The sequence below is a fragment of the Asterias amurensis genome, chromosome 22, assembly GCF_032118995.1.
Source record: "Asterias amurensis chromosome 22, ASM3211899v1".
NCBI lineage: Eukaryota > Metazoa > Echinodermata > Asteroidea > Forcipulatida > Asteriidae > Asterias > Asterias amurensis.
Genome location: NC_092669.1, coordinates 9,566,900 through 9,592,119, shown reverse-complemented (window position 1 = coordinate 9,592,119; position 25,220 = coordinate 9,566,900). Strand labels below are relative to the sequence as shown.

At 39.3% G+C, this 25,220-nt stretch overlaps 3 protein-coding genes and 1 pseudogene across 3 annotated transcripts in view; 1 reads left to right on the top strand and 3 right to left on the bottom strand.

The window, feature by feature from the left end:
• Positions 1 to 2,690, top strand: part of LOC139953674 (doublecortin domain-containing protein 1-like) — a 45,199-nt gene extending 42,509 nt beyond the window's left edge. Inside the window, exons 37-38 of the mRNA XM_071953179.1 lie at positions 22 to 131; positions 378 to 2,690. Of these exons, the coding sequence (XP_071809280.1) occupies positions 22 to 131; positions 378 to 449 (182 nt within the window). The 3' untranslated portion in view covers positions 450 to 2,690. The remainder of the gene's footprint in view (positions 1 to 21; positions 132 to 377) is intronic.
• Positions 2,691 to 4,654: 1,964 nt separating this feature from the next.
• Positions 4,655 to 5,140, bottom strand: LOC139954073 (asialoglycoprotein receptor 2-like). Its single transcript, XM_071953734.1, has one exon. It carries the CDS (start codon positions 5,138 to 5,140, stop codon positions 4,655 to 4,657), a length of 486 nt encoding a protein of 161 aa, XP_071809835.1.
• A 1,833-nt stretch (positions 5,141 to 6,973) lies between these two features.
• On the bottom strand, positions 6,974 to 15,555 carry LOC139954072 (prostaglandin reductase 1-like; annotated as a pseudogene).
• Positions 15,556 to 21,989: 6,434 nt separating this feature from the next.
• LOC139954071 (asialoglycoprotein receptor 1-like) lies at positions 21,990 to 22,463 on the bottom strand. Its single transcript, XM_071953733.1, has one exon. The coding sequence runs from the start codon at positions 22,461 to 22,463 to the stop codon at positions 21,990 to 21,992; it is 474 nt and encodes a 157-aa protein (XP_071809834.1).
• Between the last annotated feature and the right edge of the window lie 2,757 nt (positions 22,464 to 25,220).

Sequence of the window (25,220 nt, the reverse complement as noted above, 5' to 3'; positions counted from 1 at the left end):
ATTAATTTGTGTTGTTCACAGGGAGTCGCTCCCAAGTTGAAGTCAAGGCAAACTGGTCTCGAGCGAGGAAGAAGGACGGACCCCAAGCGACTGAGATCACGGTGACGTCAAACAAACACCCAGCAGTCACGGTAAGCGACCAAACCATAGTTGCATCCCCTTATGGTGATTCCCTGGCTGCTGCTTCCCAGGTTGTATCGTACACTTGGGTGTGATCTCTGGCCACATTGCAGTCAACAGTTGAATGGCTTATGACTGGCACCTCCAACAAAGATATAGACGAAAGAGGAGACCACCAACAAAGGAATAGATTGCTCAGTTGGTAGAGAGTAGACATATTGTAAAAATGAATTTTTTTCTTTCTCCTTTCTCGTCAGGTTGATCCATTTGGTCCCCCCGCATTGGCGCTGACTGCCCAAGGAACAGAATCAGAGAAACCAGACCATTGAGTGTACTCTGATGTGTCTATCTTGGACGTGCACCCTGACTTCATGATGCTAATGGAAAGAGATGATTCAGAAACCAGACCATTGAGTGTATTGTGCTGTTTCCATCTTGGACATACACCTTGACTTCATGATGGTCATGGAAATTTAGGGATAATTCTCTGTGCCGGGAACAGACTTTTTCTCTTTAAGCATCTGTTTCGACCCAGGACTCTGGGATGTGTTCCTGCGTTTAAGGGCCATTCAGAAAAGTATATGCAAGAAAAAATGGTTTGTTCTTGAAACTGTTTTGACACACCTACCCCAATGTCAATTTGTAACTGTTTAATTAATGGAAGTAATGCCTCAAATGAACCAAATATTTTAGATAAAAGTTCTCCAACATTTGTAGTTTTGGCTTTTTCTGGCTTAAACAAACAACTTTGTTGTTTAATCAGATATTAAATTGCCGATCTTGGCAAGCTTGGTAATTTTTCTTCTTCTTTTTCGTTTGGTAATGATAATCTTTCATTTTTTAAAATGAAAACTGATTTTCAATTTTTTAAGACCAACCCACCCAAATCTGAAAACAAATAATTCTGTTTAACATTGAGTATTCTGAATGGCCCCCTTGAACACATATTTGATCGTAGTACTCTGCTTTGTGTCCATTTTATTCTAAAAAAAAAGGCTGAATGTAAATATTGAATTTAATGCATTGGCTTGTGGCAATATATTGTTTAAATATTTGAAGAAATAAACCTTGTAAAACAGTAGGTAAAAAAGTAGAATTTGAAATAAAACAAGTTAGGTTTGTGGTGACAACATGCATACCTGCCAATTTTGAGATTGAAGGCCGCAAGAACATTACTATTTCAGACAAAAGACTGCAATGAACAAAATAAAAGACCGATGACATACTGATCTACAGAAATTGCAGTAGTTATTATAGCTACAAAACTACAAAAACACTACATGCTCTGCTTAACCGCTGAATGCTGCGCTTGTAATAACCATTCTTCGAAATTACAGGAATGTTATTGACCCAATGACCATTGCACTAATATAAAGTGCATTGATATGCTATTGTAAAATGCGCTATATAAGAATTATTCAATATTAATATTAAATACACATTCCAGTTTTTAAATTCCTGTGGAAACTTCTTTCTTGTCTTTCCTTTGTCCCGTCTTTTGATCTTTCCACAAACATTCCTTGTTGAAACATGCCACTGTTCTGCTGTGAAGACCCTTTTATTCTTTTGTCTTCAAGTCTCTAGGTAGCCAATAAATAACAACTTTTTTCCTTTTCCTTTTACCCAGTCAGTTTCCCTTTCAGGTTAAAATCTTGATATTTCTTCAAACACAAATCTGCATCCCCTTAAAGGTATATGTTTGGAAACTACTCAAAACAAGTATTAACTTAAAAACTGACTTAGTAACGAGCATTGGAGAGCTGTCGATAGTATAAAACAATGTGGGAAACGAAAATACTTTTATTCCTATCTGACAACATACAAATTCGTCCAACAAAGGTGTCATTTTCTTGCAAATTCGATGACCAAATGAGCCCAAATTTTCACAGGTTTGTTATTTTATGCATATGTTGAGATACACCAAGTGAGAAGACTGGTCTTTGACACTTACCAATAGTGTCCACTGCCTTTAAGGTGGTACCTCTGCTTCCATTTCCGGGTTGTATTGTAAGTTTGGGTGTAATCCCGAGCTGTGGCAGTTTAAGGTTGAATGGCTTCTTACTGGCACCCCAAACAAAGTTGTTGACAAAAAGGGAGACCGCAAACGAAAAGGCATATACTTAAAGGCAGTGGACACTATTGGTAATTACTCAAAATAATTTTTAGCATAAAACCTTTCTTGATTATGAATAATAGGGAGAGGTTGATAGTATAAAACAATGTGAGAAACGGCTCCCTCTGAAGTAATATAGTTTTCGAGACAGAAGTAATTTTCCACGAATTTGATTTCGAGACCTCTCGTTTAGAATTCGAGGTCTCGAAATCAAGCATCTGAGTCTGAATCAAGATTGGTCTTTGACATTTACCAATAGTCAGTGTTCATTGCCTTTAAAAAACTTGTTACCACTGTATGCCATTATTGTAATGATATATATATATTTTTAATAGATTTGTTTTTTATGTTTGTGCAGTAATTTCTAAGACTTGTAAGTTAGTGTATACATTATTTGTTTAACTTGGTGTAATATAAAGTTGAGATGTAGATGTACTTCAAATGCGCCAATTAAATAATGTTTGAATATTAATTACCAGTATTTCCCAGTTCTTGTCAATGTTGTTTTGGTGCATGCAAGTCTAGCGCTTCAAACTTCCGGGACCATGATGTTGGTCCCAACTGTGTTGAGATTTACGTGTGCTTGGTTCCGCTTCTTCGAATACTAAAGTTAAATGAACACGTTGCCCTGGATCGGTCGAGTTGGTCTTTGAAAAGCTTTCTGTAAAAAAGCATTTGAAACAGTTTGTTATAAAATGCATATTATGGTTAGAAAGATGTTGTAAAAGTAGAACACAATGATCTACATAATATGCCTCGAAATTGCGTGGTTTTCGTTTTACCTCGTCGACAAACACGGTCGGCCATTTATGGGAGTCAAAAATTTGACTTACATAAATGGCCGACCATGTTAGTTCGCGACGTAACATGAAAACCGTACAATGTTGAGTGTTGTGTGGATCATTATATTCTACTTTCAAAACATCTTTCTAACCAAATGTATTTTATAACAAACTGTTTCAAACGCTTTTCATAGACCAACTCGTCCGATCCAAGGCAACGTATTTCTTTAAACGTAGTTGTCTATGAAAGTTTTATAACACTGGGATTTGAGGCATTGCATGGTGAAGTATCAATTTTTATTTGTGTGCGCTAACTCCAAATGGGTGTTTCTTGCCAGGTAGATTTTGCATGTTCTTTGGAGAACTGTCTTGCTTTATATTATACTACCGCGGAGTAGATTTTATTGGATTAGGCCAAAAGAACCGAGAAGTTTCCCGAAAATCCAAAAAATCTACCCCGCGGTAGTTATAATATAGCAAGACAGTTCTTTTTGTTAGGGTCGGTCCTTTGTTTCCTTGGGGCGTTGGCTCTCAGGAATGTCTGGAGAATTTCACTGGTATGCTTGAGTGTAGAAAGTGGTAGTTGTTTATATGAAGGGGAGAAAGTCAATTGATGTGCAGAGTACCATGAATCTGAAGTGAGTGGGGCGATGTGTAGGAAGTTTGGGCTAAGCATTCAGAGTTCTTGCTTGCGATGCTACAGCACAGACGTTTAGATCTGTTGAGGCACGGAGTAGAACTGAGCTCGACAAATCGTAAGTTACTTTTAATTATGTTTATGGAGGAAACACATTGGATTGTAGTAGTGTGTTTCATTAGATGGATTCCCATTAGATATAAAGCACTTTGTAAAAGCATTTATTTTATTTTGAAGGAATTGTTGATCCAAAAGCAGAGAGTTGCAATTTTGATAATTTTTCATTCTTTTATTGGAAAGCGTACCGATAACATCCCCCAACTTTGGCGACCTTGTTCTTGTACAGTTTTGGTTCGTTTTCAATTATTGGAGATGACCCTTATCCACCTGACCCTTAATTTCCGAGAGTGAAATATTAGACGCCCCTGACATGAGAAATCACGTGGGACTTTCAGCCAACACTAACAGAACTAATGTGGTCCTGGGATGATGAAGCAAGAGAGGCGAAACATTTGCGTCACTATAGAGTGGAGTTGGGAATCAGCGGATGACAGGTTTTTATGAACGAACGAATGAACTGGATAATCCGGAGCTGGACACAGAATGTTAATGGAGATGCATACCCAAATGAGCACTTCGAACGAACATTGAACTATGATATTATGAACTCAGGAGACTACCAGGCTGCACGAAGCTGAGTGACGTTTGTCAAAGTATAGAAAATAATTATTTGTTTTTCCTTTTAGTGCAGCATTTCTTAAGATTTCGTTCCTTAGGCCTACTCCATTTCACTACTCCACTTTGTTACTCCACTTCAATACTGGGCCAGGGGTGGATTTCACAAGAGAGTTAAGACTAGTCTTCTCTCGAGTTAGAGGTTATTAGTTGCTCGTCCTAACTCGTCCAATATCTCCTAGTCCTATATTATGTTCTTTGTGAAATCGACGCCAGTATCCGGCAGCTTAGCATCCAGGTCCTGTTTTGTGTTGTCCAAAATAATGTCTAGTTAGTGGTAGGGCGGCCATTATCACCCATTACGAGGCAGGTCATGGAGCGGGGAGCTGATGTGAGAGGAGCACCACCAGCAATGCCTGTGGTCTCGCACACTGTGAATAGGCTTTTAGCGGCAACATCGCAATTGATACCATACCATTCCTCGCCGGTATATCTGACGGTGCACATATTGGTTGCACCTGGATCTGCTCCCTGTGCCCAAATACTGTAGGTCATTTCCTTGACATAATCAGAATAACAGAGCCATCTATCACCCGTGTCGTCATATCGACAGCCAATCCAAACTCTTGGCTTAGATTGCTTTGCCATTTCTTCAGTGATGAAATCATTTTCTTCCGGCGACTCGATCAGCAACAGTTGCGCCCCACGATCTTGGCAGAAAGCTTTTGCCTCCGCCCATTTCTGATCGCTCACGGCGAAGTTGTAACAAGATGAACCAAATTCGATCCAGTTAGTTTCTGGCGGTGGACACATTGCATCAATGCCAAGGAAAACCGAAAGAGCGCAAATGAAAACAGTTTTTCGTGGATGCATGGAACCAGAGCAAGCTGCCATTTTATGCAAGTTGTCGAAACTTTTCTTCAGGTAATCTGTTCTTGCTTGATAAAAGAACAATGTTTCTGTTCAAATTACTGCGGTGACACCGTGTTAATCTCTTTTGGGTAGTGTTGGTCCTGAAAAGAACTGGTGGTTAACGACCCAACGTTTCGTTCAATGCTCTGATCGTCTTCAGGAGAATGCTGGACTATGTTGCTTGAGTTCCACCATGCACAGTTTCAAAACAAGCAAAAGGTCACTAACATTGAAGTTCACGTTAGCCTAGATCTTTAGAATGGTTGTGTAGCAGGCAGGTCACACATCAGGTATGCTGGTTTAGTGTCTCCAGTCTACAAAACGAAGAAATTCTTCTCTTGCTCACACTGTCTTTTCTATGGCTTGGAAAACGCAGAATGTGAGTTGAGTTTCATTCAGCCTATAATATAAGCCCGATATCGATATACGCACCGCGTGTTTTAAAGTATAGCCTACAACCAGTGTTGCCTGAACATCTGACGTCACACTTCGATCGAGGCTCCTGAAATAAACCAGAGATAATAATGGGGTGCGTTTTGGCGGTCGTAACCATGATAACTGTTTCGGTTGACTTGGCCATTGGTTAAACACTTATTGGTTACAGCCGCCAAAACGGCACCCTGCATTTTGAGCTCACATCATCTTCGACCACTTCACCCACATCCTCATGGTCCTGCAGATAATCGATTTCAACCCTCTTAATGTAAAATAGTGAAAAAGCACTCTTTTAAAGAGCCATATGAAGGACAACTCTTTTTCCGAGTGGTCTACCACTCTTTTAGATTGAAGTTTGCATTTTTTTGAGTGATTTTTCACTCTGTCCTGGAGTGAAACCCCTCTAAAAGAGTGAAATAACCACCACTCTTTTCGAAGAGCCATAAATGAAAGGCAGTTCGAAATTTAAAGAGTGGTGTTTTTCACTCTTTTACATTAGGAAGGAAATATAATCACTCGACGCGCCCCCTTATTAAAGGAACACGTTGCCTTGGATCGGTCGAGTTGGTCTTTGAAAAGCGTTCTGTAACCGATTGTTATAAAATGCATATGGATGTTGTAAAAGTAGAAAACAATGATCTACACAAATATGCCTCAAAATTGCGTGGTTTTCTTTTTACCTCGTCGGCAAACACGGTCGGCCATTTATGAAAGTCAAATTTTTGACTCCCATTAATTGGCCGGCCGTGTTAGTTTGCGACGTAAAAGGAAAACTGCAATTTTGCGTGATATTTGTGTGGATCATTATATTCTACTTTTAAAACATTTTCAGCATTTCATAACAAACGGTTTCAAACGCTTTTTATAGACCAACTCGTCCGATCCAAGGCAACGTTTCCTTTAATTCAAAAGAGAAGTACAGGTTTTTCAGTTTGTAAATACAAGGCAAAAAATGCGAAGAGTTTTAATCTGAACGGCTTTTGATTTAAAAATCAAAATAACAACATTGGTATACACACTTTATGTGACCCAAAATAAATAGGCAAACCTGAAATTGTTAGCACATGTCACCTGTCACCATTCTTTGAGTTAGAAGCAGCGATAACCCAATTATGTTTTCACTATTTTCAAACATCCGGTTTTATAAACTGTTCACGTTTACGCGAGACCAAAACTAATTGTTTTACTCATTTCTAAAATTGAATTCCAAGCAAAAAATTAAAGCGAATTTTTCCACCATGACCATCGTTTGGTCTGACACAGATTCGATGGTAGTTTTTTCTATCTCCAAGTTTTGTCTTAATCCGGATAATGAGGGAATTGTAAATTTCTGCTGTAGCATTTCAAGGGCACACGAAATTGACCTGGGGGCATGGAGGCAATCACCTTTGTTGCATTCCGTGGAAGTATCAGGATTGAATCAAAGATGTGTGAGACCCCTTTTGGGGGCTGGGATGGGGGTAGGGATCTGATTGTGTTTTGAAGGCGTTGGGGTAGGTATTCGGGAGAGTTATAATTGGTTGGGAGTATCGTGTAAGTTGTACCTTTAAGTGGAGCTTTATCATTGTAACCGGAAATGGCGCCACAGCATCCGATGCGTCCAAGACGGGCCACGTTGCTAAGAACAGTATTCGCAAATTTACCACCAACCTGTCCTCACAAACAAAGTAACATTTGAACAACACAGAAAAGGTTGGCAACAAACAAGACCAAAACTAAACAAAGTATCGGCGGAACAATATTCAACTTTTGAGTATTCCTTGCACGCCCTACAAACTTATGCAATAAAGAAATAATGTGAGACATCGTTGTCATTGGTCTCCAGAAATGCGTACCGGGTGTGGCTGGAGATTATGTGGTCCCCCCATACGGCAAACTGTGTACAAAGTTATGTCTTTTCCGCGTAATATCTTAGAAGTAAAAAAAAAATGGGTGTTTCACTAATTATTGTACACACATAGATAAGTAAAAACTTTAAAAAACATAATTATTAGCAAATTGCCAACTGGCAGTATATAACGCACCAAAGATTAAAGTCTTGATTCCAACAAACAGTTATTGTAGTCTTTACTCACGTTGTCAAAGTAACAATCTACACCATTGGGTGCAGCTTTCTTTAAAGTCGCGTCCAGATCGACTTTCTTGTAGTTGAATGCTTCATCGAAGCCAAGTTCCTTTACCAACGCTACCTTTTCACCAGAACCAGCGAAACCGATAACTCTACAGCCCTGTTAAAAAAAAACCCGTAATCGTGCTCAGTTCAATGGGGGACACAGGTGGCCAAATTTGAATCTTAGAAGATTTACTGAAGCAACAATTCTCAGATTGGAGTTTTTATCTTCCACTTTATGGACACTTATTCCTATCGCTTCAGATTTTCTGCGACATCTCAAAACGTGACTACCACTTTCTACAGATATAAAGGATTAACACATTCGAACATCAAAGGTATACTTTGCCTTTTAAAGTAACTTACTTTTATTTTAGCGATCTGTCCCACGATAGAGCCCACTGCACCAGCCGCACCACTGACTACAACAACGTCCCCTGCTTTGGCTTCGCAGACATCCACAATGCCATAGTTTGCTGTCATCCTGATCAACAGAAAACACACTTTTTAACAATCTAATTTAACCATCTTTAAAACTCACATCCATCCTCAGGCAGTTTCACTGTTCCTATATTGGTGGAGAGCGCATCACGTTGGGTGTGTTTAAACGGTTGATAATTATCAGCATAGCTGGAGCTGTTTATAACCGGTTTTTTCGGATACGTTAAGATGGATATACGTGCACGAATGCATATCCTAAACTGTCTCAGTCATAAAAATGCAACACACGTACAGAGCTCAAGGACGGCTCGGGCCTTTCGCACAGCCACGACACTGCCGGTTTTAAACGGCAGTTTAAGAACTCGTCGCTGTATACCCTTTTATTTCCATTAAGACTTCGTATAGTCGAGTGCACATTAATTGGAACAGCTTTGGACACAACGGGTCCCCACATTGATTGATATACAAAACATGTACTAATTAATGATACAAAGTCTATTTTAATTTTTTTTTTTTTTTCGGAACTCGCACCTTGTAGTCTATACTTCATTAATTAAAGTAAAAGGTTCTCGACCAGTCGTAAAAACAATGTACGAGTTTGTAGTGTGTGGCAATCTGGGTAATAAGAAAAGGGACAACGTGGTGGATTCGAGCATAGTGTTCTATCTATAACTCTGTTTTGCACACAACTTTACCAGCTTTACAACGGGTATTGTTTTTAGGATAATAGTCATTATAGCAATTTTTAAAGCTGTATTAGTAAGCTGTATTATATTACTAATATTCATAGTGTTTTAATCGATAACTGTGTTTTGCATATATATACCAACTCTTCATCGAGTATTGTTTTGATGATACTAAAGTCACTTCATAGCCATTAAACAGAAAAAATCTTAATCAGTTCAAAACTTTGTTTTTTAAAACTCACCCCGGCATTCCCAACACACCCAGAGCGAAAGAGAGTGGGACACCCTCTGGATAAGGCGGGATCTTAGTAAGATCCGACCCATCAGACACCAAGTGTGACACCCAGCCACATGATACAAGCACGTTGGTACCCACGGGAAAAGTCGGATTCTTGCTTTCGATGACCCTGAAAATAAATCAAGTATTTTTTATTAAAATTCGTAATAAGCTCATTCAATAAAAACTATGAAACATATAAAATATATCCTTTTAATAATTAGAAGTAAACAACACTGATACCTCATGTAAGGGTCCACGCTGAGATACACGGCCTCCAACAAGACAACTGGGGGAAACAATAGACGATTTAAATGAGTGGTCAGAGCAAGGTCGTTTACCTACTGGAGTTTCTACAACAGCGACTAGTCCGCTGTCTAAAGGGAATTTCCCCATTGACTCGTAGTACCGTGTACTAAATGTCAATCAAACTGTATGGGAAGAGAAGGCTTTCCACAGACTATCATTCCGATTTCAAGTCAACATTATTATCGTCCATAAGATAAGTACAACTTGAAAAAGTTTACCGGTCCAAAATTCAGAACAAGAAAGACAAGGTATGTATAGATTGATATTGACATTGAACGTTAACCTCACCAATAACACAAACGAAAACAATAAAAACGCAAGAAACAACACCCAGCGACCTTTTGGCACCAGGGGCGTAGTACAGTGATCAAGCACATACAGTTTACAAACTAATTTAGGTTTTCCCGGCCAATTTCGACAAAAATCTAGTTATTTCAACACCCAGCTCGTGAAATTTTGTTTAAAAAAGACCCTAGTTTGAGAGGAATAGGGGGAAATGCGGTAATTCGAATACACGTTGATGAACTTGCATGGATTTTTACTGAAATTAGCCGGGGAAACCTATACAGTACGAATTTAAAGGCACTGGACACCGTAGATCTGTTTTTAAATTACTCAAAATACCTTTTAGCATAAAAACCAACTTGGTAACGAGTAATGGAGAGCTGTTGATAGTATACAACATTGTGAGAAACGGCTCCCTCTGAAGTACCGTAGTTTTTGATAAAGAGGTAATTTCTCACTCAAAATAATAATAAAAGACCTTTTTTAGTCCTCTGAAAGCATACACATTTGTGCAGCAAGGGTGTTTTTTCAATCGTTATTCTTTTGCAACTTCGATGACCAATTGAGTCCAAATGTTTACAGATTTATAATATGTTGGATACCCCAAGTGAGAATACTAGTCTTTGACAATAACCAAACGTGCCCAGTGCCTTTTAACAAATGATACATGTTCAACGTACACCCATCCTTGACTGCCGGCAGATCGAACTCCACAATTTTTAAGTCACTTCTCTTCGGCGTCCCATCGAAATGTTTTTCTAAAATCCATTTCTTCCCCTTGGTAAGGCATCTTTGGTTAAACTTGCTAGGTTGTGGAGAGCTGGAAACGCTTTCAGAACTCTGACCGGTCTAAAGGGTGTTTTTCTGTCCAAGAGATCAATAATGAGCGTTGTATTTATATACCACTGGTGTTGGTTTTAAAGGGGAGGTTGTGTATGCATAAGTATTGAGATATGAACTTAGAAAATACAGAGGCATTGCTTTGCAACATACATGCAGCACTGGGCACAATTTCATAAAACTACTTAAGCAGAGCAGACTGCTTAACATTTGTTCCTAAACAGAAATGAGTAGGATACCAGTCATAAATTATACACGTGACATGACAGTTTGGCTGGTAACCTTAATCTAGTAAGCACAATTTTGTTGTGCTTAGATACTTTTTGTACTAAAACTGCTTTTTGAAATTGGGCCTAATTTAGAGTGAAAAGGATAAGTGGTGATGAGGCTTTCCTACTGCAGTAGAGTAAAATAGGCTAGAAGTAAGGATATGTTAATCACTCTTAAAATAAATGACACGAAGCAACTTTAGGCCAGAAGCCTAAACACCAGCTTTCGATAATATCCTAAAGAATTGAGAACAAAAATCCATTTCACTCCGAAGAAATAATGTTATAAGTAAAAAATATATTAGCTTTTAAGTCCAACAGTTTGAGTCTGAGAAACTGTAGTAGTAATGCTTCTCATGTTTTGTATTCCTTTTTTTAGGGATTATTTGTCCTGTGTGGATATGTTATTATTCGCTCCGGGATTTCAGTGATGTCAATGTGGCACTTTTGAAGGGGCACCAAGTGGTCATTGCCTTGGTGCCCCTTTCAGAAGGTCCACATTGACATTAAGATTATCCTATGGTAAGCTCTTGAAAATGAAAATGGCCTTGCTCTTTAAAAGCAATCGCACAACATCGGTAAACAGTGTTGTCCAAAGGCCTACACTTCTTGTATCACAACTAACATATAAAATAACAAACCCCCTGTGAAAATTTAGGCTCAATCGGTTATCTGAGTCGAGAGAAAACAAAGGGAAAACCCACCCTTGTTTCCACTCGTTTTCTCAAAAAGTAAAGCATTTCATGGAATTATATTTTAAGGGAAGTCTTATACCATGACCTTTTATAAACCCTGTAAGTGATTTGTAAATCTGTGAACTTTCAATTTTTGTTCTGTTCAGAATGTGTCCAATGGCTTAAAAGATGAAATTTCAGGTCTGCAGTTTCATCAAAAAACAGTGGCGTAACCGGGGGGGGGGGCAGGGGGGGGGGGGGCCGGCGCCCCCCCGCTCAGAACCCTTGCCCCCCCCTCTTGCCCCCCATATGAAATCAGAGATAAGTATATTCTTATAGGCCTTATATATAAATCGTTTAAGGCTGCATAAAATGCTGTCGTGAAAAGGAAAACTTTATTCATATCAGTAGGCCCTATGTGGACTATAGTATGAAAAATGCATGGAAACGCGCGCGCGATCGTATTGGCGGTAAATGTTTGTTGTAGTTTTGCGGTACCGGTTACAGAGAGTGCACGATGTGACAAAGTTCTGTTAAAGACGTGTTGGTCTGAACGCAGACCGTAAACACAATGTCAGATCATGGAGGTAGAAATTTCTAAATTTCTACCTCCATGGTCAGATGCACTACAGAGAAATTTACTACAGCAAAAAAAAAGACCAGCGAAAAAGGTTGCTTAGACCATTTCTTCTCCTTTGAAGCAAGCGGTGCAATTGAGAGGTAGGCCTATTTTAAATATCCGTTTCATAACTAAAATGTGATTATTAAACACCCACAATTTCGATTCTGTATTTTTTTGATGGCTTACACTTGTTACAATAAGGCCGAGTAAAAAAAAAGAAACATGTTTAGTGTCTGGGTTTCTCAAAAAAGGAAGGAGGAGGGGCTTTTTATTTTTTATTTCAAGATGGCCGCCATGAATGTCAAATATCAATTGTTTTTTCTGCTGCTGAAATACACAAAACATTAATGAAACAGTTTGGTCAAGGCATTCAGACAAGACATTCAGATTTTTTTTTTTGCTGAGATCATTTAAAATAACCCTTTTTCAAAACAACAGCAAAAAAAATGTGCATTAAAAAAACTTAAGAAAAAAAAAGAGGTGTCCTGTAAAAAGGAAGCGGGCGGGGACGCTAAACATTTCTATTTTTTTTATTTTTACTTGGCCTAACATTATTATGTATTTACACACCCACAAAGCCTATTTGAGAATGCCGTGTACAACTCTAAATTGGTACTTGGTGGCCACATAGTTGGTAATTTAATCCTTTTATACAGTCAAAACTCCTTTTATACAGTCTTATACAAAATGACAAGTTCTCCAAGATTTTGTTGTTTTCGCAATCTTTTGTTACCTGCTGACTATCTGTTTTAGAACTGCATTGGTGTGTATCAACTATAATCAGTTAACATATTTAATAATAATCTTGCACTTCTTTGCCCCCCCCCCCCAATTTAATCTTTGCCCCCACTTCCCCGCCAAATGAAAATGTCTAGTTACGCCACTGTGGATAGTCTAGCCGCTGGGGCCGAGCGAAGTTTTGACAGTGCATCGTGGGAAAACTCCGGAATATTAGTTGAATCGCCTATTAGCGTACGAACTGCATATTATTTGGTTACGGCAACATTTTCTGGGCTGGTGAAAGCTTTTCTGAATTCCATGTCATGATTTGAAAGGTCCCAAACCACACGTGTGTTGCTGAGTTATGAGTGCGTTCGCTTTTAGATAGTTGCCTCTCGGGAGAACGGTAGAGGGCGCAATGCTTTGGGTATCACCAGAGCAGTGTATTGAGAGAGTTGCGATATAGAGGGACCACTTTTCTGTGGTCACGTGGTTGCTTGGCGCCATGTTGTCTCCAAACGCAGCACAACCCGATGGGCAGACTAGTCTGGCACCCCGTGTTCGCCCACGATTCCAACATACGGCTCTGGGTATCACCTAATTGGACTGGAAAAATGCGCTGAGTGAAGACAAAATAAACTAGAGGGGAAACGCCTAAACAGAATTGTGTATCTATTTTTAAAATATTTAACACCAGCAAAACGCACAGGACCAGCCTAAACAATACACCGCTCATCTTGTGAAACAAACAAATGGTAAAGTAGTCGCGACTCTATCCGCTCCCATGAGTGTCGAGACATTCATTACAACTCAAAAACAATGAACACAAAATAAACAGTCTACGTTAACATTACATTTTTTATTTATTTCGTGCGAATCTCGTGAACTACAGTGCAATAAGATTGTTATCATTGATTTCAAAGTGCGTTGATAGACCATGCCAAGTCTCGCGATTACCCAACAAGTTTCCGAGAACCGTGTGGTCCCACGGCCCTTTTCGAAACCACGGCTTCGGCTGTGGATTTGGCCCAGGCTAGCTTGGCCCCGTGGTTGTTTTGACAATATTGCGCGTGCTTTGCGTAAGTGCTCAAGGCTTCAGACGAGAGAACGGAGCCTGAGGCCGAATCCAAAGCCGAAGCCGTGGTTTCGTAAGGGGCAAACGTTGCCTTTACGTGTAAAGGAAAAAAACCCGCGCACCTTGGTGCAACCCCACTTTTGAAAACTCGCGATAATTGCATTGTCTAGTGTAATAAATATAATTTTGGGGGGATTTCACGTAATGTTTTTATCGTATTTTCTATTTACAACATTCGGTGTGGTTTTCTCTATCAAATTGAACATGTGGTGTGCCGGCGCGACATTTTCTTAGTAAAAGTAGGCCTACACAACTATTGATAAAATTTAAAATTTCTAGTTTGAGGTTCATGTGATTAACAAATTTATCCCGTCCTCCTTTTTTCTTGGTTTGAGCAACAAAGGATACCAAAATTTAACCCTCCTATTTTCGGTTGAATTTGAGGAACAAGAGATACCAAAATTAATCCCCATTCTTTCGGCTTCGGTGGATGAATGCGGAATACAAAAATCTACAACATTTACTTAAAATTCGAACCACAGTCTTTATGAAACTAACGTGAAGATCTTTAGAAAACAAAACAAAAAAGTTGATGTTTCACCACAGTCTGTACTCGCAACAAGTTTGTTCTCTTTTACTAAATTTCTTCTCACGTAGAAAGGCAGGACATTAATTTTTGCAAAGAAGCAAAACGTTTTCGTTAATTGTTATACATTATAGATGTATAGTTCTTTCAGGAGGGGGGGGGGGGTGGGTTGGTGATGCTTTGATTGTTGCTTGGCTTTCCATATTATGTTGTATCAACTTACAGTGTTCGATGATCTTGAAAAGTTCACATCTTGCTCGTAGTCATTAGTGATAAGTTAAATACACAAAGACGATAATTATTTTAAGTGTCACCGTACTTTTTAAAGAAACATGTGTAATATAAAAAAAAGTAGTAGACAACTCCGCTCGATGTTGAATAAGAGACAGTCTTGGCGCTCCATACATAGTCGTCTGTGTGTCCAGGGTGTGGCCGAAGAGACAACCGAAGTGACCAGTAGACTCATCTGCTGTCAGGCCATAGACGTTACACATTCGTAGTGGATTAACCACATCTGGCTTGGCGGCGACGCTCACAGACGATAAACTTATCAGGATATGTTGCATCCGCATCACCCCAATAGCCAAGTACCTCTGGATTCTTCCCATTGTAAGTACGGGTTATCATGAAGCCATAATCATCATCAGCTGGCCACTTCTCGTCATCTGGTTGGTCTGGCTCCCACTTCCGATATTCGGTCGGATATTTACCATCCTCGTAGCAGTTCCATTCACCTTCAACTTTAGCATCATTACAATTGATCCAAACACCTCTGATACTGCCGTGTTGCTGAAATGAACTTAATATGTATTTATTCTCCCAATCTGAGCTTGGTACCATTATAGATGCGCCGTAGCGATCACACTCCATCACGGCAGTGGACCAGTCGCCCTCCATGGATCCATCCAGACCCAAGTAGCAAGACTCAGCATAAGGCACCCATCCATAAGGGCACCCTCTCGCTGCAAACACACTCTTGGTTACCATGATGATAACTGACAGAGCAACAACTGCTGTAGAAATCATCATCAAATGCAATGATCACTCTAAACAATTTAACAGATTCAGGTTTCTCGAAGGTATTTGGTGACTTGAGGGATCTTAGATATATGGTGCGGTGCGAGCAGCAATCGTCAGCAATACACAAGTGGCGCAGTATAAACGGATATTCGTCTTTAAAAAGTGCCGACAATTAACTAATGAGAGACTGAATCAGTATACGAATTGTTGCGTGAAGTAGAATTGTTGGTTCATTTACCCGTTACCTGGTTACGTTCAAGCCTGCGTTGTTATTTCGTACCGCCATGACGATACGAGCAGTAAAAACTTCGATTAAAATGTTGCAAGAGCAACGTTTGTCTTGCAGTAACCAAAACCACCAAGGTTATACGCGATCTTTTTAGATTTGATGAAGCATACACAATTTGATACGTTGTCAAAGAAACTGTGGCGTAGGCAATTTACTCTACGAAGTGACTAGTGGTTTGCCGCCATGATTGTTGACACAGTTTGCTCTGGTTTTAGAACGACAATTCTTGAAGGTCTAACAGTTTTCACCGATTAACCATCTTAACAATTTAAATCATTTGAAATGACTGTACTACGCCTTTGTAGCGCTTAGATGCTGCTGTTTCAATTATAAATAATAATCAGGTTCATCTTGGGAAACAAACAATAAGGCCACAGTCTCTTTTGTATAAATTACAGCATTTGAAATTTAACCTACACCTTGCCCTCTGGATTAATGATTTTTTACTGCAGCGACCACAAAAGGTCAGACTTTCAGGTGTTAGCTCTGATGTCGCACACTTAAGCACTGGAGTTCCACAGGGGTGTGTGTTATCACCTCTTTTGTTTTCATTGTTCACAAGTGACTTTATGTAGTTCTTGTATTGTGATTAAATATGCAGATGACACAGCCTTGACTGGATTAATTTCTGGCAATGATAAATCGGAGTATAGGACATGAGTTAATCAGTTTGTTGATTGGTGTGAAAGAAAAAACTTAGTTCTTAACGTAAATAAAACAAAAGAAATGGTTTTTAACTTTCAAAAAAACATTCAACCTGTACAACCTGTTAAAATTAATGACATGTCTGTTGAAGTGGTAAAGGAATACAAGTATCTGGGAACTGTAATTGATGATCAGCTGAACTGGAACTCTAACACCACGAAAATCTATAAGCAGGCTAATCAACGGTTGTACTTTGTCAGGAAGCTGAAGTATTTTAATGTTAACACCTGGATTCTTAATCTATTTTATCAGAGTACTAATTTATCCTTGTTGACTTTTTGTGCAATCACTTGGTTTAATTCACTTTCAGTTTTTAATAGGCAAAAACTAGTTCGCATTACCAAACAAGCCAGTGGGATTATTGGTTCAGATAATGACGGTCTTCAGGAATTAGTTAAGAATAGACTTATGAGTAAGTTCCACTGTATTTTGTCTGACAACACACATCCCCTTTACCCACTGATTGTTCACAACAAATCTGGTAGGATCCGTCAACTAAGCCTTAAGACTAACAGGTTCAAGAACTCATTTTTACCTATTGCTATCCATAATTTTAACTGTGATTTTATTAGATAACTGCAATGCATCCAGCCCTATGTACTGCCTTAATTGTTTATTATTGTTTTATTTGATTTTCTGGCATCTCCTGTGCATTTGGCCTCTTTTAATTTGGGGAGGGGGGTCCACTACCCAATCATGCTTTAGCGTGTGACTGTTTGTTTGTTTGTTTGTTTGTGTGTTTGTTTGTTTTTATAAACTTTAATGATTTTTACTGACATTAAGGTTATTGTTTTATGTAGTATTGTGGTAATTCTTGTGCAATTTTACATTTTAATATTTTATATGTTGCTGTACAAACGGATTGTGAATTTCATGTATTTTTATATCCTTGACGAATAAACCATTCAATTCAATTCAATTCAATTCAATTCAAAGGGTACAGTAGTCGCGACTCTATCCGCTCCCATGAGTGTCAAGATACTCATTACAACTCAAAAACAATGAACACAAAATACACAGTCTACGTTAACAGTATTATTTTATTTTTCATTTTTTCGTGCGAATCTTCTGAATTACAGTGTAATAAAGGTTGTCAACATTTACTTGATTTCAAAGTGCATTGATAGACCAGGCCAAGTCTCGCGGACATTCAACAAATTTTCGAGAACCGTGTGTTCCCACTTACGGCCCTTTTCGAAACCACACCTGCCATCGGCTTTGGATTCTCTACTCCTATTAGTGAAGAGCGCGTCACGTGGGGGTGTTTAAACGGTTGATAATGACCTGTGTTTATAACCGGCTGGCTTCTGCGTGTCAGGCGCGCAAGATGATCACGCGGAACGCGCAATTCATAGATATAAAACTGCACGTAATATATTTAATAGCGCGCGCGTAATCTATTTCTAAGCGCGCGCGCGCATACACACAACCCACGCGCAACATACTGTTCACAAAGTATCTGAACAAAAATAATTTCAAACCGCGAACTTTCAACTTTCAAAGTGTCTGTAATTGTATTTTTCGTTTTTTAACAAAAGGCCATTTATGAATGGGAATAAAAGAGACCTTGTCGGGTCGTTGCCGTGACCCTGCCGGCTTTAAAGTGACACACCGGCTCACCGTGTACGCAGTTTAGGGCTGTAGAATCATAAATAATGTTTTCATAGATGGTTGCTGTAAAAAAAAATCATCAAAATGTCACGTAATTAGCGAAAAATGATTTAAAAACCCAAAAGCGGTAAAAGGCCAGCGTAAACGTGTTTCCAGCCGTTGCAACTGTCAAGTCTTCGTGACATCGTCGCACAATATTGCAAGTAGACTGGTGCTTTGTTTATAGCAACGTTTTACTACGACGCAGCATAAGGATCCAGTCTATCCATAAAGGATAAACAACCAGCATATACGGATCAGCAAATCCTTCGACGATGGAGGTAGTCGTGCTTCGACGTACATCCAAAGATCGTCACGAAGAACACAAAAAACTAACCCAGAATATGATGGGACAGTGACAAGTAAATAAAGCATTCCTGGCACCAACTTCCTGGTGAACTTGTGGCTGGTGGCCGACTAAATTTTTGAATAGTAAAGAAATTTTGTGAGCAGTATTTTCTGCTAAACAGATGAAACTGAGGGGCCCTGTTATTCACAGTGAAACATTTTATAATCTCGGGGGGGGGGGTGGGGGTTTGGGGGTGGGGGTGTGAGTAATCGTGAGGGATTCAAAATCGTCCTTGTGAGAATGTATTTTGAAATGTAAGCGCAGCTGCAAATCTTGAAACGTAAGCCTAGCTTGACTCGAAATTGAAAGCGTAATTTTTGATTTTAGCGTAACAAACCTAAATGATGTATATGGATTGTATGGATATGGAGTAGCTGCGTAGCTTGGAACGTAACCATATATTTTGGAACGTAAGCATATCTTGGAACGTAAGCATAGTTGGGTATCTTGGAACGTAAACGTAACTGCGTATGGATTGTGTAGCTTAGAAGCTGTGTAGCTTAGAACGTAATCTTATCTTTTGGAACGTAAGCATATCTTGGAACGTAAGCGTAGCTGGGTATCTTTGAATGTAAACGTAGCTGCGTATGGAACGTAAGCGTAACTTGACTCAGGATTGAAAGCGTACCTTTTGTATATATAGCGTAACTTGAGAAGGAACGTAAGCAAAACTTGGAATGTAAGCGTAGCATGGAACGTCATATTTTGGAAGGTATAAGCGTAGCTGGATATCTTGGAACGTAAACGTAGCTGCATATGGAACGTAAGTGCAGCTTGACTCGGGCTTGAAAAACGTACCTTTTTATATTATAGCGTAACTTGAAGGAACGTAAGCGTAGCTGCGTAGCTTGGAACGTAACCAAATAATACCTCAACAATCTCAAAAATAACACTTCATTCACAGAATTAAAAAATATTTTTTTGAAAAAATTATGCTTTGAGGGAATTTTTTTTATCATATTGTTTTCAACCTTTTAGACAAAATTATTTTTCACCTGTTCTTTTTTCGATCGGGGGCTCCGGTTTTTTAAATCCTTTTTTTCTTCTTCATAAAACATTTTTTAAGCTACTCACACAATAACACTGTCAATATAACAAAATGCGGTATTCTTACGTTTTGACATCGTCAATCTTTTTTTATTGTTTCCTGAAACTCCTAGCAAAAAGAAATTAGGAGCCATGAAACAAAACAGAGTATAATATTGGAACGTTGCGATCATAAGAAATAACGGATTTGACACGAGGTGTACCGACTGACAAACCCACGATGACAAACATGTACTCTGATGTCTGGCTCCCAACCCCTCCCAAGCTCACGGCGAGACCCGCAAGCTGGGAGTTCATAGCGCCCGGGATTACACCTCCAGCCCCCGACGAGACACGGCAAGTGCGGTACGTGATATGCCCCGAGGCTTACGTTCCGATTGCTCCACGCTGTGGGGCCATATAACAAGCTTCCGTTACACGGACTCTTTGAATGCGAATCTTACGTTAGATTTTTCACCATTATTTACATTTTGTAGCGATAATTTGAATACATGATTTTTTTCGTCAATTACTCGTTAATAATTTTGTAAAAAAAAAGATTTAAATTTGGTTTGGTAAGTTACTTTTAGACGGCTGGAAGTAAAACTAGCCCGGAAGGTCACGTGATTGTACCACTTTTTGGTTAGAACAATCACGCGACCTTCGTTTTTGTTTTAAAATACTCAAAAACGGCCAAATTTGATGATTTTTTTTAAGGACTGTTCTTCTTTATTCCTGGAAACCCGTTGAATACATTTCTTAGTCTATTTTGTAGCCCAAATAGCCCGATTCGGCCGGTGTGTCCCTTTAAACGGCCGTGTAAGAACTCGTCGCTACCCTTTTAATCCCTTATTTAAAACATTCGGTGTCGTTATTCTCCATCAAATTGCACATGTGATTTTCCGGCGCAAAATTTTCTTGGTAAAAGGTACACAATTATAGATAGAGTTTAAAAATTCTAGTTAGCAATATACTGCATTTTTGTCAAGTTTGAGGCTCATGTGGTAAACCAACAAACCCCGCCCTCCTTTTCTCTTAGTTTGAGCAGCAAAGGGGAACAAAATAATTATATCCTTTTCCACTATTCGGCTGGGTTTGACGAATAAGGAATACAAAAATCTACAACATTTACTTAAAACTATCACAACTCGAACCACAATTTAACTTTGCTTTTTGTCAGCTTTCCCAACAATGCAGCATACACTGTAAACAAAAAGTTGTGCGTAACGATGCGTTACTATGATGCAATAATAGTTTTTATCTTCAAGTACGCGCTAATCCTCCAATCAGATTGGCAGAATGGAGTGGTGATAAAAACCTATATTGCACGGCTAATATCACTACCATGCGTCTCGTGTGTTCTATGTCACGCGCCAAGTTTGCTTGAAGATAAATACGTTATCACACGCGCGCTCGTGGAAATACGGCAAATATAGCGCGTCTGCGTCCCATATCCAACTCGGCCTTCGGCCTCGTTGGATATGGGACGCAGAAGCGCTATATTTTTCCGTATTCCACTCGCGCTTGTGTGATAACTTATAGTATAACAACATGTAGTCTTGATAACAAAATGTCTAAATCTAAAGACTTTTAAATTTATATTTCAATAGTGCGCGCGATCTTTACTTTGTTCCTTTAGCAGTTTTTTATGAAGAATTAATTTTCGTTCACAGCTCCATGAAAAGATGATTTATTTTTTTACGAAAAAACAATTTTTTTTTTTAAAAGTGTAGTTAATTGAAATACTTGTTTTGTTATTTTCTGTGCATTAACTCATGCACACTATTTCTTGAATGGATTAGATAAAAGTCATAATGAAAGTAGCGTGTTGGTCTTAAAAAATAAAAAATAAATGCTCCATCTGGCGCGAAGTTGAAATGTTCAAGGCGAGCAAAGTTGATTCTTCACCACAGTCTGTACTTGCAACAGGTCTGTTCGCTTTCCCTTTATTTCTTCTCACGTAGAAAGACAGGCATTAAGTTTTCGTTAACTGTCACACTATAGATGTAGTTCTATCTGGAGGGGGGGGGGGTGCTTTGATTATTACTTGGCTTTCCATTTTATGTTGTGTCAATTTCCGTGTTCGGCAATCTTGAAAAGTTCACATTTTGCTCGTTTTCATCAGTGATAAGTTGTAAACACTAACAAGATAATTGTCACACAGTACTTTTTTAAAGAGAATTTAAAGTCAGAAAAGTAGCAGCCAACCTCGCTCGATGTTGAATGAGAGATAGTTTTGGCGCTCCATACATCGTCGTCTGCTGGCGGCTACTGTGTCTGTTTGGTATCTGTCCAGGGTGTGGCCGAAGAGACAGCAAGACACGAAGTGACCAGTAGACTCATCTACTGTCAGGCCATAGACGTTATACGATCGTAGTGGGATTAACCACATCTCGCTTGACGGCGACGCTCACAGACGATGAAACTAGCGCGACGCCTGTGTGCATCACCCCAATAGCCAAGTACGTCTGGGTTATTCTTGAAATCACGAGTAATCATGAAGCCATAATCCTGATCGTCCGGCCAGCCAAAGTCATCTTGTTGGTTTGGCTCCCACTTCCGATATTCAGTTGGTTTACCATCCTCGTAGCAGTTCCATTCACCTTCAACTTCAGCATCATTGCAATTGATCCAAACACCATATAGATCTCCATGGTGCTGAAACGAAGTAAATATGTATTTATTTTCCCAATCTGAATTTGGGAGCATTATTGATGCGTTGTTACGATCACACTGCTTCACGGCAGTGGTCCAGTCGCCCTCCATGGATCCATCCAAACCCAAGTAGCAAGACTCAGCGTAAGGCACCCATCCATAAGGGCACCCTCTCGCTGCAAAGACACCCCTGGTTACCATGATGATAACAGTAAGAACTCTCGTCGAAATCATGACGTTAGATGCTACGATCTCTTTTAACAAGTAAAATTCTTGAAGGATTTTTCTGGGTTGAACAAAGAGTTGACTAGGATGGGATTGAACAAAGAATTGACTAGAGTGGGATTCGAACCAACGACCTCCGGATTAACGTGCCAAATTTCTTGAAGGTGATTTAAAGGTATGGTACAGTGCGGGTAATCGTCAGCAGTGATGCACATTTTGTGACGCAGCACCGACTTTAAATTTTGTTCTGCGGTGCCGCATGACTATGGTCCAAGGTGCAGGATTGCATTTTGGTGCAAGTAATCCATGCACTGTAACGGAAAGAGGCGATTTTGGCTCATTTGGTCGTTGCTGGGATACATTCAAACCTTATTGTTATCATTTCGTCCAGCCAAGATAATAGCAGGCAGTGAGACCAAATATAATATTAATACCAAAATACAACCTTCCTCACAGTTCACTTGTGTTCATTCTGACTGCGTCTTTAGATTGTTAAGGTGTAGCAAACCATATCATTGTAATTCACACCAACGAATTATTTTAGCCAGGCCTAATAAACCGGGAGATAACCAAACCACTGAGGCGATCGGTCTTCTTTTCAGGTTTTATGAAGCATACACAATTGAGTGGTCGAAGAAACCAGTGGCTTAGGAAACTACTCAAGGGAGATAAATTGACCTGTGTTTTGTATCCAGCCAGTTGATTTGACTTAATATATTTGTACATGTATTGAGAGCAGAAAAGCAGATTTTATGGTTGATTTACATGAGTTTTTCTCCTTTTCTACTTTTCTGCTACCAGAAAATCAGATTGAACGTTTTGTGAAAATGCATGTTCTACGTTTCTACTTTTCTGTTACCAGAAAAGCAGGTTTTACTCTGTCTCCTAATGCTGGTGGACGAAAAGCGGCCATTTGCATGTCTGCTACCAGAATAGTAGAAAAGCAGATTTAACGTTTTGTGAAAATGCAATTTTCTTTTTTGTTTTTTTGCTTTTCCGCCACCTGAAAAGCAGATTTTCTTGGGCGGCCGAAAAGTGGCCATCTCCTTTTCTCCTTTCAGATACCGGAAAATCACATTTTACCTAGGCAGTAGGTGGCCGAAAAGTGGCCATTTGCGTTTTTCGTTCAAAGGACCGCCCGTGTCACCCGTTTCATTTGAAATAAACCACTCGGGAAACTGTATGACTTACCGTGTTTTTTTTGTCAGGAAAGAATCCTTAAAGTCTATATTATGGATGGTAGCCGTGAAACCTCCGCCAGAGTATTTCCTTTGAGATACCGCGCGGTCATCACAAAGTAGGCCATACCGTCTTCCAGTATCGACTGACTGACGTGATTGGTTCCCCAACACAAACACAAACACAGTTCGGCACTCGTGCATTGTGCGCATTTTATGGTTCACGTTCACGGGCCGTCCTTTGAAAGCGAAAAAGCAAATGCACTTTTCGGCCACCTACTGCCTAGGTAAAATATGATTTTCCGGTATCTGAAAGAAGTAAAGGAGATGGCAACTTTTTGGCCGCCCAAGTTAAAATCTGCTTTTCAGGTGGCTGAAAAGCAGAGAAATAGAAAATTGCATTTTCACAAAACGTTAAATCTGCTTTTCTACAATTCTGGTAGCAGAAAAGCAAATGACCACTTTTCGGCCGCCAGCATTAGGAGAAAAAGTAAAACATGCTCTTCTAGTAACAGAAGTAGAAAAGTAGAAAATGCAATTTCACAAAACGTTCAATCTGCTTTTCAGGTAGCAGAAACGTAGAAAAGGAGAAAATTTCTTATTTAAAAAACATAAAATCTGCTTTTCTGCTATTCTGATACCAGAAAAGCAGATGGCCACTTTTCGTCCTCCATACTCGACACGCCGCACTGTTCTACTGGTTCTACACACAGTCATGGTTTCCAAAGTGCATGTTGCTATACTTTTGATTTCAGAAATAAAAACGTGTAGTTCCTGGACTCATTCAATGTTCAAAGTTTTAGTTTTTACCATTCCAGTCTATAGTTATTTATAAATTATAGTTTCTTCTCATACCATTTGTATCATTCATAATCAGAGTGCGTGGAACACCTTCCACTTGCCCGCAAACGCTTGCGAAACCAATGCATGACGTACTGGACGTTGGGTTGAGAATGCGATACTGGTAAAATAAAGTTGATGTGATGTTGGTGTCAATCAGACAGTAGATGTGATTTTGATAATTGGCAGTTAACCACGGATGTGATTTTTGTCTTGGATGTGATTTTGGCTAACGCCTGGGTAGTGGATGTGATTTTAGTAAGGCCCCTAGCAATAGATGTGATTTTGATAATTGACAATTAAACATGGATATGATTTCTGGCTTGGATGTGATTTTGGCTAAGGCCTGGACAGTGGATGTAATTTTAGTAATGCCGCTAGCAGTGGATGTGATTTTGATAATTGGCAATTAAACATGGATGTGATTTCTGTCTCGGATGTGATTTTGGCTAAGACCTTAGCATTGGATGTGATTTTAGTAATGCCGCTAGCAGTGGAAGTGATTTTGATAATTGGCAATTAAACACGGATGTGATTTCTGGCTTGGATGTGAATTGGAAAAAAACCACATCCTTTATCAAAAATCACATCCCAAAAAATTGCCTTTCCATTTTAGTTGTAAAATCACATCCAGTCCATCCATTCACAGTGTATGGGGCTTTCTTATACTTCATTATGTCTGATCCGAATTTAAAATGAATAAATGGAATAATAG

Coding starts and splice junctions, on each gene's coding strand:
- LOC139954071 (XM_071953733.1), bottom strand. CDS start 22,463: ATGGTAACCAGGGGTGTCTTTGCAGCGAGAGGGTGCCCTTATGGATGG.
- LOC139954073 (XM_071953734.1), bottom strand. CDS start 5,140: ATGTGTCCACCGCCAGAAACTAACTGGATCGAATTTGGTTCATCTTGT.